The sequence below is a fragment of the Hemiscyllium ocellatum genome, chromosome 16 (genome assembly GCF_020745735.1).
Source record: "Hemiscyllium ocellatum isolate sHemOce1 chromosome 16, sHemOce1.pat.X.cur, whole genome shotgun sequence".
Taxonomy (NCBI): domain Eukaryota; kingdom Metazoa; phylum Chordata; class Chondrichthyes; order Orectolobiformes; family Hemiscylliidae; genus Hemiscyllium; species Hemiscyllium ocellatum.
This window is the reverse complement of record NC_083416.1, coordinates 63496582-63510454: the sequence shown is the minus strand read 5'-3', so window position 1 is coordinate 63510454 and position 13873 is coordinate 63496582. Positions and strand designations below refer to the sequence as shown.

General features: G+C 44.2%; 1 protein-coding gene across 2 annotated transcripts in view; it reads left to right on the top strand.

Annotated features, from left to right (window-relative positions):
* The first annotated feature begins 799 nt into the window (after nt 1-799).
* Nucleotides 800-13873, top strand: part of rars1 (arginyl-tRNA synthetase 1) — a 64993-nt gene continuing 51919 nt past the window's right edge. Inside the window, exons 1-4 of one of the 2 annotated variants that reach the window (XM_060837331.1) lie at nt 800-884; nt 9690-9824; nt 10357-10545; nt 13598-13706. In XM_060837331.1, coding sequence (XP_060693314.1) covers nt 840-884; nt 9690-9824; nt 10357-10545; nt 13598-13706 — 478 coding nt within the window. In that variant the 5' untranslated portion in view covers nt 800-839. The remainder of the gene's footprint in view (nt 885-9689; nt 9825-10356; nt 10546-13597; nt 13707-13873) is intronic. The other variant, XM_060837332.1, reaches the window with a different exon arrangement.

The following is a 13873-nucleotide window of genomic DNA, read 5'->3' as shown; positions in this document are numbered from 1 at the left end:
CAGTGGGAAAAGACCACTGTTGAAGTCCTTTCTACCAAAATACAAGGTACCTTTAGTTATCAGATCCTCTCTTTGCCTTAAAATATATGTAGTGTCCTGCATAAATAGGGAAACACCTTTAGTTTTGGGAACTGCAGGGAGTGTCAAATGCCAATGTTTGTTTTTTTTAATGTGCAAACAGTATACAGAACTGCTTTAGTATTTCTGTATGCCCATACAGATATTTTATTCATGAATAAAATATGTTATTGCATTGAAAATTGTGCTTTCCCTGCTCAGATGCTGCCTGAACCGCTGAGTTTCTCCAGCAATTTCTGTTTTTGATTCTGAATTGCAACATCCGCCATTTTTTGTTTTAATTAGATGGAGGATTCTGTCCCATTGTTTCCAAATTTATACAATTTGTATGTACGTTGCCTTCAGCTGATGATATCCCACATTGTCATAGGAGACTGCGGCATGAATCCTCCAGCCCAGAGGTGGCGCTGCGGCGGGATGAGTCCTCAGGGCCAGAGACGGAGCTGAGGTGGAATGAGTCGTCCGGGCTCGAGTCAGCGCTGCGGCAGGACGAGTCCTCCGGGCCAGAGACGGAGCTCCGGTGGGATGAGTCCTCCGGGCCAGAGGCGGAGCTGCGGTGGGATGAGTCTTCCGGGCCAGAGGCGGAGCTGCGGTGGGATGAGTCTTCCGGGCCAGAGGCGGAGCTGCGGTGGGATGAATCCTCCGGGCCAGAGGCCGAGCTGGGGTTGGGCGTCGTGGGATGAGTCCTCCGGGCCAGAGGCGGCGCTGCTGCCGGCGGATGTATTTAAGTCAAAACCGTTGTTGCCACGGAATAGAGAAACATGGCCGTTGCAGTGGGAGAGTATGAAGCTCGCATGGAGCAGCAGGTTGGTCAGTCAGTCAGCGTGGTTGGCCGAGACGGGTATACTAATCGGAGAATGAAGTTTTTTTTCTCGCTGTGCCATTGGACATGCAGGGTTTTGTTTTTTGCTGGGAGTTTCATTTCCTTTCCCTATTCTCTCACATCCTTTCTGGTCCCACACAGTGAATCAGTTTTCAGGGGTAAAACCTGTCTGTTTCCCCCCCTCACCCCGGCGCAGATTTTGCTCTCAATCCAGTTTTTTTTTCCCTCACATTTTGTGTCGTAAGTTTGTTTCTGATCAACCTTTTTCCTAAACTTTTGCCATCTTTCCACTTTCACTTTCATTTAAGTTTCACATTGAGCGTTCTCACTATTTCTTTGACCCATTTATTTCATTGTCCCATGTACCTGAGTACAGTGAAAAGTTTCGTTTGTGAGCAATACAGGCAGATCATTGTAAGCAAAGATGGGCAAATCATAGGGTGAAAATAAGAAAGATTTGCCCACTGCCCTTTCAGAAAGGTGGGCAAGTGACTTTCGGTTTTGGTTACAATTTGTCAAAGACCACAATGTCTATTGTCCTCGCCCTGTCTTTATTAACTTCCACTTGCAGATGTTTTGCCCTGAAAACCTTGTTATTGAGTTTGAGGATTAGGAGCAAAAATTTAATCTCCATGCATTCCAATGGCATGCCACTCTGGCACATTGAGCCATTGTGAGCAATGCTTTTTATTATGCTGGATGCTGATGACATTTGTTTAAAATGTTAGGCAACCTGGTGCAAAATGTAATTAAATCTAAATTGGAATGGTTTGTGAAAGGACATCTCCCCTGAAGAGCACTGTTAAAGTTGTGTAATCATTTGATTTCATAGACCGCAGGTAGATAAGGATGCTAAAATAATAGGAAAATAGAATTGATTTTTGTCTAAAAGTAAAGGCAGACAAAATGAGCAAATGATAATGAATTTCCACTAGATGCTGATTAAAGGAAAAGTGGAAAAATGTATGTAGTTCTTCAAGTCATAGATGTACAGCACGGAAACAGACCAACTTCTCATGCCGACCAGATATTCCAACCTATTCTAGTCCCATTTGCCAGCACTTGGCCCATATCCTTCTAAACCCTTCCTATTCATATACCCATCCAGCTCCCTTTTAAATGTTGCAATTGTACCAGCCGCCTCTGGCAACTTATTCCATACTGCACCACCTCTGCATGAAAAAGTTGCCCCTTCGATCCCTTTTATATCTTTCTGCACTCGCCCTAAATCTTTGCTCTCTAGTTCTGGAGCCCCCATCCCAGTCAGTAGATATGCATGGAGGTAATACCAGAAATAATTAGACTGGAGTTGTGCACTAGTATTTCAGCTCATACTTCTCTTTGTCCACAGCTGTGAAGTTTAGTGCAGCACTGTCCCTATTCGCCATCCTATATTGAACAGGCACATTTGCCCATGGATCTGTTTTCATTTATAATATAATATAAAAGTAAAACAGCCACACTCTCCCCTCACTCCAACCATTTCTTACTGTGACTCATTTGAACTATATCTCAGCTTCTGACCGTTTACTTTGTCCATTATATACTTGCATTTGCTTTCTATCTGTCAATCACAGTGGTAAACCTCTTCTGTATAGGGTTCAAAATATGCAGGGCTGGCAGGCGACTTCAACTTTCATAAATTGTGCATGAAAAATCAAAGATGCAGAAAAACAAACTAAAACTCCAAAAGAAAGGGGCACGTGTTATTTGAAACATTTTTGGCCGGCCCTAGAATTCTTGCCCTTGTGATGCGGTAACAAATTTTAGACTCATGAGACCAATGTTAGGAAGGTCAAGTTTAGCTGAGTTTCTGCTCTGTGTTTTAATCCACATTCAGTGCAGCAGTATCCAGTGTTCAACTCTCTCAGAACCTTTTTACTTCCAAAACTTGGTGGCTGTACTGCATTGCTTTTCAGAACATAGAACTATACAGCATAGGAATGGACAAAGGAACATGATGCCACAGTTTATTTCCCTCCATTCCTTGCGTTTCATGTGCTTATCTAAATGTCCCTGAAACACCCCTATCCTATCTGCCTCCATTACCATGCCTGGCAGCGCATTCTACACTTGCTGTGTTTTAAAAAAAAACTTGCCCCTGACATTTCTTTTGAAGTTTTCCCCCTTTTACCTTTAATGCCTGCCTCCTAATTTAATGTTTCTACTCAAAAAAACTATTCTGACTGTCAACCCTATCTATCTATCTATCTCATAATTTTATGGGAGAAAGTGAGGACTGCAGATGCTGGAGAGTCGACATTTAGGGCATTTTGAAATGTCAACTCTTCTACTCCTCGGATGCTGCCTGACCTACTGTGCTTTTTCCAACACTATGATTTTTGGCTCATAATTTTATAGACTTCTATCAAGTCTCCCCTCAGCCTCCACTGCTCCAGAGAAAACAATCCATGTTTTTCTAGCCTCTCCTGTACCCTCTAATCCAGACAGCATCCGAGTAAACCTCTTCTGCCCTCTCTCCAAATGCAACATGACATCCTGACTCTTGTACTCAATTTCCTGATTTTTTTTTTCAAATTTTTCTGTATCTTTATGCATTGCCTCCTCCCTCCATCGGGCTAGATTTTCTGATGGGTGTACTGATTTAGTTAGCCTTTAGCTGACATGTTTGTGTGTTGTCACATTTCCTGTTTTTACTGATTTTTCAAGCCGATTCAATCTAACTATTTCCACCCGTTAAGGTTAGATTAACCTACTCTTCAGTCAACAAGAACAATTTTTGATTTGCTCACACTTTTGAAATGGACGTTGAAAGCAACAGGAGCAGTGAAAAACAATAATTGTTAGAAATTAATTTTAAATATCTTTCAAGTATACATAAAAGTAGCGAATATATGTTTTATAAAATCATAGAACCCTACAGTGTAGAAGGAGGCTATTCGACCTATTGAATTCACATTGATGTTCCAAAGAGCATCCCACCCAGACCCAGTGTGCTACCCAAACTCATGTTTACCATGGGGAGAAAGTGAGGTCTGCAAATGCTGGAGATCTGCAGACGGGCTTATGCTTGAAACGTCGAATCTCCTGTTCCTTGGATGCTGCCTGACCTGCTGCGCTTTTCCAGCAACATATTTTCAGCTCATGTTTACCATGGCCAATTCCTAGCCTACTCATCCTTGGACAAAATGAGCAATTTAGCATGGCCAATCCACCTTAGCTACGCATCTCTAAACTCTGGGCGGAAGCTAGAGCACCCAGAGGAAATCCACTTAGGCGTGTGGAGACCTCCACACGTCACCAAAGGCTGGAAATGAAGACTGGTTTCTGGTACTGTGAAGCAGCAATGCCAGTCACTGTATTGTAACTGTAACACTATGCAGAGTAGTGTATTGCCTATCCCATTGCTAACAATGTCAGGGCAAATAATGCTCCAGAACTACGTTGATGTGCTTGTGATGGCAATGTAGTGTACCTAAAGCCCAGCACCTATTTATTTGGTTTTGATTGTGTGCTTGCCTAGAGTATGTACTATTTATTCATTATTTTTCTAGGTATTTGATGTATTAATTTTAGTTTGCTCCACAGGAAATGCCATGGTGTGTTTTCAGGGCAGTTATGCTTAATGGGACAGACTGGTGGATTCATTTATTTAATTACTGATGCTCTCATGAAACCTAGTGAAATGAATTAGATGTTTGTTTGTTAAATTCCTAATTGATTGCATCATCCAAAATGTAATTCGGGACATGTAGTGCGTTCACTTAGTAAATTGCTGCATGTTCCTTTGTTTATAAGTATTTGGGTACACTTATTTTGCTCATTCAAGATTTCCTGTTGACACTTAAGCAATTATTAATTATAACCATAATTAAATTTATAGTTTGGAATAACTCCTCAATGGTGACAAGCCAAAATGAGAAAAAGCATCAATAACTTGGCTGGAGATATCAGTTCACATTGGCCTGTGTAGACTAATTCAAAAGCCACTCAACACTAGATCTTGCACTTTTGGTCATAATAGAACTGTTTCTGATTGTCATAATTTATCCACAGGTCTTTCTAGCTCTCTCAATTGCAAGCTTTTCATTGATCTTGAATTAAAGTCTGTGGAGGTACACATGAAAATTTCATTTTTGCTGAAAGGCTTGGTCCTTTTAAAAGTTATTTTATCTTTTAAACACTTGTGGCGTTGCTATATTTTTCTAGGATGAGTTGGAAATGGAGCAGAGCCTCTACTAAAATGCAACCCTGTTAATTTGTTAGTGAGCTTTTGCGATGAAAATGGATTTTTTTTTTTGAAATGCTATTTGCTGCTTAACAACTCATGAAAAGAAACTAATCTTGTATCAAATAGGAAGTTTAACAGTATGTTTCCTGTTAGAACAAGGTCTTGTGGGAAACATGCCAACCTCTGTCTGATCCTCAAAGGCTTTTAGTTTTTCTTGTGAAAGAAAACAAAAAAAATTAGAAATTACTGTTAATTATATCCCAAAGCAGGTTGTCACGTGGGTGTTCCACTGCGAATTATTGTTTGAGATGGAATGTATTTCCATAATATTGCAATTGCCATTTTAGCAGAGAAAGAATTGCAGATAAATTATGACACTCGGAAACATTTCTATCATGACCAAAAGTCTTGAACAAATAAATCAATGCAATCCACTAGGGTGCAAGCCTAATTGAACCCCCTAGTAATAAAGAGAAAGTGAGGACTGCAGATGCTGGAGATCAGAGCTGAAAATGTGCTGCTGGAAAAACGCAGCAGGTCAGGCAGCATCCAAGGAGCAGGAGAGTCGACATTTCGGGCATGAGCCCTTCTTCAGGAATGAGGAAAGTGTGTCCAGCAGGCTAAGATAAAAGGTAGTGAGAAGGGACTTGGGGGAGGGGTGTTGGAAATGCGATAGGTGGAAGGAGGTCAAGGTGAGGGTGATAGGCCGGAGTGGAGGTGGGGGCGGAGAGGTCAGGAAGAAGATTGCAGGTTAGGAAGGCGGTGCTGAGTTTGAGGGAGGTGCAGAGGCGAAGGCGGCAGAAGAATTGTTTGATGTCTCGCTGTGTGTTGAACTCGTTAATCTGAGAGCATAGGGGAATGAAGGTGAGGCCTCTGCTGAGGACTAATTTTTTCATCCTCCGAGAGGGGGAGGTCTGGAGGAATGGTGAAAACACGGCAGGGCTGAGAGGTAGGACCTGGTGTGGGGCTGGAGCTGGGAGTAGGGGGGGGAACCCCCTTGGACACACTCACCCTTGGAACCCTCCCACCCACTCCAACCTCTCACTCTCGGAAATGCCGATTTCCGCCCGCAAGCCTAACCCTGCCCCCATGCCAATCTCCGTCCCCGCCCCATTCCCAGCTCCAGCCCCACACCAGGTTGGAGTGGGTGAGAGGGTTCCGAGGGTGAGAGTGTCCGAGGGGTTCCCCCGCCCCCACCCCACCCCATTCCCAGCTCCAGCCCCACACCAGGCCCCAGCTCCCAGCCCTGCCGTGTTTTCACCATCCCTCCAGACCTCCCCCTCTCTGAGAATGAAAGATCAGTCCTCAGCAGAGGCCTCACCTTCATTCCCCTACGCCCTCGGATTAACGAGTTCAACATGCGGCGAGACATCGAGCAATTCTTCCACCACCTTCGCCTCCGCGCCTACTTCTTTAACCAGGATTCTCGCCCACCCTCTAATGACCCCTTCTTCCGCCTCCAACATACCCCATCCAAGTGGACACCCCGTGCTGGTCTCTTACCCGCCCTCGATCTCTTCATAGCCAATTGCCGCCACGATATTAACCGCCGCAACCTGTCCAACCCTCTCACCCACTCCAACCTCTCACCCTCGGAACTTGCAACCCTCCACTCCCTCCGTTCCAACCCCAACCTCACTATCAAACCTGCAGACAAGGGAGGCGCGGTAGTAGTTTGGCGCACCGACCTTTACACCGCTGAGGGTAAACGCCAGCTCGCGGACACCTCCTCCTACTGCCCCCTTGACCATGACCACCACCAGACCATCCATAACCTCATCACCTCAGGGGATCTCCCATCCACCGCCTCCAACCTCATAGTCCCACAACCCCGCACCGCCCGTTTCTACCTTCTGCCCAAAATCCACAAACCTGACTGCCCCGGCCGACCCATTGTCTCAGCCTGCTCCTGCTCCACCGAACTCATCTCTGCATACCTCGACACGGTCCTGTCCGCCTTAGTCCAAGAATTCCCCACCAACGTTCGGGACACCACCCATGCCCTCCACCTCCTCCATGATTTTCGCTTCCCCGGTCCCCAGCGCCTTATCTTCACCATGGACATCCAGTCCCTGTACACCTCCATCCCCCATCACGAAGGACTCGAAGCCCTCCGCCTCTTCCTTTCCCGTACCCTTCCAGTACCCTTCCGCTGACACCCTCCTTCGACTGACTGAACTGGTCCTCACCCTGAACAACTTCTCTTTCCAAGCCTCCCACTTCCTCCAAACCAAATGTATAGCCATGGGCACCTGCATGGGCCCCAGCTATGCCTGCCTCTTCGTACGATATGTGGAACAGTCCATCTTCCGCACCAGCTCCCTCCTTTTCCTCCGCTACATCGATGACTGTATCGGCGCTGCCTCATGCTCCCACGAGGAGATTGAACAGTTCATCCACTTTACTAACACCTTCCAGCTCGACCTCAAATTTACCTAGCCCGTCTCAGACTCCTCTCTCCCCTTCCTAGACTTTCCATTTCTATCTTGGGCGACTGAATTAACACGGACGTTTACTATAAACCAACCGACTCCCACAGCTACCCAGACTATACCTCCTCCCACCCCGCCCCCTGTGAAAATGCCATCCCATATTCCCAATTCCTTCTTCTCCGCCGCATCTGCTCCCAGGAGGACCAGTTCCAATACCGTACAACCCAAATGGCCTCCTCCTTCAAAGACCGCAATTTCCCCCCAGACGTGATGGACGATATCCTCCACCGCATCTCCTCCACTTCCCGCTCCTCCGCTCTTGAGCCCTGCCCCTCCAACCGCCACCAGGACAGAACCCCACTGGTCCTCACCTTACCACACCACCAACCTCCAGATACATCGTGTCATCCGTTGTCATTTCTGCCACCTCCAAACGGACCCCACCACCAGAGATGTTTCCCTCTCCTCCCCTATCAGTGTTCCGAAAAGACCACTCCCTCCGTGACTCCCTCGTCAGGTCCACACGACCCACCAACCCAACCTCCACTCCTGGCACCTTCCCCTGCAACCGGAAGAAATGCAAAACTTGTGCCCACACCTCCCCCCTTACTTCCCTCCAAGGCCCCAAGGGATCCTTCCATGTCCACCACAAATTCACCTGCACCTCCACATACATCATTTACTGCATCCGCTGCAACCGATGTGGCCGCCTCTATATTGGGGAGACAGGCTGCCTACTTGCGGAACGTTTCAGAGAACACCTCTGGGACTCCCGGACCAACCAACTCAACCACCCTGTGGCTCAACACGTCAAATCCCCCTCCCACTCCACCAAGGACATGCAGGTCCTTGGACTCCTCCATCGCCAGACCATAGCAACACGACGGCTGGAGGAAGAGCTCCTCATCTTCTTCCTAGGAACCCTCCAACCACGAGGGATGAACTCCGATTTCTCCAGTTTCCTCATTTCTCCTCCCCCCACCTTGTCTTAGTCTAATCCCTCAAACTCAGCACTGCCTTCCTAACCTGCAATCTTCTTCCTGACCTCTCCGCCCCCACCTCCACTCCGGCCTATCACCCTCACCTTGACCTCCTTCCACCTATCGCATTTCCAACGCCCCTCCCCCAAGTCCCTCCTCCCTACCTTTTATCATAGCCTGCTGGACACACTTTCCTCATTCCTGAAGAAGGGCTCATGCCCGAAAGGTCGATTCTCCTGCTCCTAAGATACAGCAGGTCAGGCAGCGCTTTTCCAGCAACACATTTTCACCCCCTTGTAATAAACCAACAAAGAACCTATTTCCTCTTTGGAAGTTTGCAGTCCTGTTCACAAGGTAGCTGCGTTTTTCTAATAAAGAAGCATTAATTTACATTATTTCCTGTCCGTCCACCCATGCCTCTCATGCTGATGCTTCATTAACAGGGATTTTAATCTTTGCAACAGGCTTTTAATTCTCTCGTGGGACACTGGCATTGCTGGCTGGCTAGCATTTCCCTGCCCCTAGTTGCCCTTGAGAAGGTGGTGGTGGACTGTTTATTACAGCACTTTATTAAATGGAAATGCACTAACTTTTCCATAACAATGATTAAATTTAGTAAACAGTATTATTTAAGTTGTAAACGGTCAATCAGCAAAATTTGAGTCTTTTTGTTAATTTTTAGAAAAAGATTTATAACTAGTTTTCAGATCAAATTTGTTTGAGCAATGAATAGTTTTAATAACTATGTAATTTTAGTTAAAGGTTTGACCACACTGGAAAAGTAATTCATTGGGTTTGAAGTATGTAAGTATTTAAGTGTGGTGCATGGTGTAATTGTATAGTTTTCTCGAAGTATATTATCTTTTGAAAGTTAGAATAATAATTGTTAGAAAATAATTACTGAATTGATCAATAAAACCTACCTGATGGTGACATCTTAGGATGTCTGAGGAAGAAGAACTGAAGTAGATTTTCAACTCGCTGCCCAGGTAAGAAAGTCTGTGCTTTGGATCATCTCCACCATGAAACTAGCTTTGTAGTGTCCATTTGTAGAAAAGATTAATGTGTTCCTTGAACAGAGGCCCCTTTTTAACACCTTGACACAAGCTGGAAATCTAATCCCACTATTTATTTATGTACCATCATCGTGTCTCAATTTATTTTCTATTAACTTGTTTGTCTAGGAGAAAGAAATCAAGTCCCTTATTGCTGAAATTGAGAGTTTAAAAAACCCTGTGATACTAGATTATTCCTTGGGACTGGGCGAGATGTTAGAGGAAAACACCAAACTCAAGTACCGTTTAAACGTTCTCAAGCGGGTGAGCAGTGTTTTAATTTGAAGTCTTCTGACTGATTTGGAAAGCAGGCTAGTTGAATCAGAGGAAAAGATTTGGCAAGGAAGAAAGGAAAAAATTTAAAAGATATTACATCCTGGAGAATATCTGAGAGAATTGTTATTGATAGAACATTACAGTTCAATACAAGTGAACAGTCAGCATGTTACTGAGCTCAAGAAAAGCAAGAGTTTTCAATTCGCCTGTTGTCCTTCATTCCATATTAAAATATAACATTCATCATTGATTATGGTGAGTGCTGCTTTTCAGCCTTTTTTTTGCATCTGTTGCATGTTGTTAATATTTCTGCATATCGAGAGTTCAAGCACAAACACTAAAGTTTGACCCTCCCCTGAAAGTACTGACTGTTAATTGAAGATCCACCTAATTGTGCAAAAATGATTCCTGTTGAACTAACTTTACCAACACCGGTTAAACACTTCCACCTTCTAGTCATATAATTGACAGAAAAATTCTTCTGTATCAAAGAAGTGAGTTTTTTTTTACTTTATTTCAGAGTCTTCAAGAAGAGGAGGGCAAACTAGGATCAAGTATGATCAATATTAATCAACATCTACAGAACATTTTCAGTGTTGCCATCAAACTTGCCTATCCACATTTTGAAAACCCACCATTAGCAGTCACACCAAGCCAGCAGGCCAAATTTGGAGATTACCAATGCAACAGTGCCATGGCAATGTCTCAGGTATGGAAAATTGTGAATGAGAGAATAAAATAACTTGGAGAGGATGGGACTAAAGTATATTTGAAGTTAAGTTTGATTTTGAGAAATGCATTATGAATAATTTAAAAAATTGTGCACTTGAAGGGGGTCAGATGAAATAGCAGTTTCTGTACTGCTGCTGAGAACACCTTCACTCACTCATCTATATAGTGCAGCTTAGCAGTATTGCAAGAACATGTTTTGAAGAATGTTGTGTAACAAAAGGTTTGTTTCTCAATGCCAGAAACAAATATTGGATCAATATATTAGGAGAAAGTGAGGACAGCAGATGCTAGAGATCAGAGCTGAAAATGTGTTGCTGGAAAAGCGCAGCAGGTCAGGCAGCATCCAAGGAGCAGGAGAATCGACCTTTTGGGCATGAGCCCTTCAGGAATGAGGAGAATGTGCCAAGCGGGCTAAGATAAAAGGTAGTGAGGAGGGACTTGGGGGAGGGGCGTTGGAAACGCGAGAGGTGGAAGGAGGTTAAGGTGAGGGTGATAGGCCGGAGGGGGTGTGGGCGGAGAGGTCAGGAAGAAGATTGCAGGTTAGGAAGGCAGTGCTGAGTTCGAGGGATTAGACTGAGACAAGGTGGGGGGAGGGAAAATGAGGAAACTGGAGAAATCTGAGTTCATTCCTTGTGGTTGGAGGGTTCCTAGGAAGAAGATGAGGCGATCTTCCTCCAGCCGTCGTGTTGCTATGGTCTGGCGATGGAGGAGTCCAAGGACCTGCATGTCCTTGGTGGAGTGGGAGGGGGAGTTGAAGTGTTGAGACATGCGGAGATTGATCTGGTTGGTCCGGGTGTCCCAGAGGTGTTCTCTGAAACGTTCCACAAGTAGGCGGCCTGTCTCCCAATACAGAGGAGGCCATATCGGGTGCAGCGGATGCAGTAAATGATGTGTGTGGAGGTGCAGGTGAATTTGTGATGGATATGGAAGGATCCCTTGGGGCCTTGGAGGGAAGTAAAGGGGGGTGGAGGTGTGGGCACAAGTTTTGCATTTCTTGCGTTGGCAGGGGAAGGTGCCGGGAGTGGAGGTTGGGTTGGTTGGGGGTGTGGACCTGACGAGGGAGTCACTGAGGGAGTGGTCTTTTCGGAATGCTGATTGGAGAGGGGAGGGAAATATATCTCTGGTGGTGGGGTCCATTTGGAGATGGCAGAAATGACGATGGATGATGTGATGTATATGGAGATTCGTGTGGTGGTAGGTGAGGACAAGTGAGGTTCTGTCCTGGTGGCGATTGGAGGGGCGGGGCTCAAGGGTGGAAGGTGTTGGTAAAGTGGATGAACTGTTCAACCTCCTTGTGGGAGCACGAGGCAGCGCCGATACAGTCATCGATGAAGCGGAGGAAAAGGAGGGAGCTGCTGCGGAAGATGGACTGTTCCACAAATCCTACGAAGAGGCAGGCATAGCTGGGGCCCATGCGGGTGCCTGTGGCTACTCCTTTGGTTTGGAGGAAGTGGGAGGATTGGAAAGAGAAGTTGTTCAGAGTGAGGACCAGTTCAGTACAACTCTGAACAACTTCTCTTTCCAATCCTTCCACTTCCTCCAAACCAAAGGAGTAGCCATGGGCACCCACAAGGGCCCCAGCTATGCCTGCCTCTTTGTAGGATATGTGGAACAGTCCATCTTCCACAGCTACACTGGCATTACCTCCGCTCCCACCCTCACTTAACCTCCTTCCACCTATCGCATTTCCAACACCCCTCCCCCAAGTCCCTCCTCCCTACCTTTTTATCTTGGCCTGCTGGGTGCACTCTCCTCATTCCTGAAGAAAGGCTCATGCCCGACATTTCGATTCTCCTGCTCCTTAGATGCTGCCTGACTTGGATCAATATATTGCTTTGAAATATTACTGAAGAGTTGTTCAAAGTGAAAGCTCAGGCATGTACTAAATCTGTGCATTGCCATTATCTAACGTTACATTTGTAACAGATTCCAGTTGAATGTTTTTTAAAAGCAGTTTCACCTCAGTACTTTACAAGGAAAGCTGTAGAGAATGATGTTGAATTTTTAAAAATTGATAAGTGGACTATTGAGGAAAATCCAAAGATACCCCAGAGCAGATTTTAAAAAGTATGTCTTTGCTTTATCACAAACCATGGTAATGGAAATGTTTTGACCTTTTTAATTGATTTGCTTTGATCCATTGGAGGACTGAAAATGCTTTTTTTTTCGTTCATGTAAAGTCTGATTACTATTTACCCATAATTACTAAAGGGCTTTACTAATTTGTATTTCCCAGGTATTCTTTTTATTTTAAAGACTATATCTGGCAATGCAATGTACAACAGTTTTTCTGCATTTAACACCCCTAGGCAGTTACGAACTGCGTGCTGTAGACTACCTGCGATCTAAGAAATTTAACATAACTTTAGATGAAAATTTAATACTATTGAAGTCCACAATATGTGAAAAAGAAATTACTCGTAATAATTATTTTGTAACCTAAGATATTGACATTTTATATGATGCTTCAATTGTTATCGGAATTAAATCAACATTACCTGAAATCGTATTATAACATGAGATTTTATTAGCAAGCTAAATACTTTTTGCTGCCTTCTAAATATTTTGGAGTGAAAAATTTGAAAATTGAATTTAAATTTTGTCTGAAAGGAATTTTCACAATTTGGTTGGAAGCTGTACATGTAGTTCATTACCTTTTTCTCTTGTTCATTCCACACCCAATTATGCAAAACTGTATGGTAGTACTGCAAGGAAACTTTAAAACAACAAAACACAGGTCAAACAACCAAGTGCATTAAACAGTTCAACGTAAAGTCATGTCGTCCATACATTTGAGCAAAGCTTGGTGAAGCTGATGTTTGCAAGCAGAAGCATTTGAGCATTATAATTATATTTATAACATTTTCTGCCCAATCTTGCTTTCTATTAGAATAGGTATAAAAGATTAGTGCAAGTGTGTTTTTAAATGAACAACTGGAGATCAGAAGCAAATTAATGTGTTATAGTTCATTACAATGTTCTATAGAACAAGGATATGTACCGTTTCTTGTTTGTACACTGTTTTACAGCAATTGAAAGCCAAAGGGGAGAAAATTAATCCTGTGGAGATTGCCAAGCAAATCATCAATAACATTCCTAAAAATGATGTCATTGAAAAGGTTGAGATTGCTGGACCTGGTAAGTTGTTTTTTGATTGGATTTGTCTCTTTCAGCTCATCTCCTCCGAATCGCTACCATGTGAGAATTTTTGTTTACTAATTGGATAAATTAGAGTGAAAAAGCCCTTCACTGTAGTTTAATCTCATCATTCAGAACCCAACCTAAGTCCCTGTTTATGTTTTTAA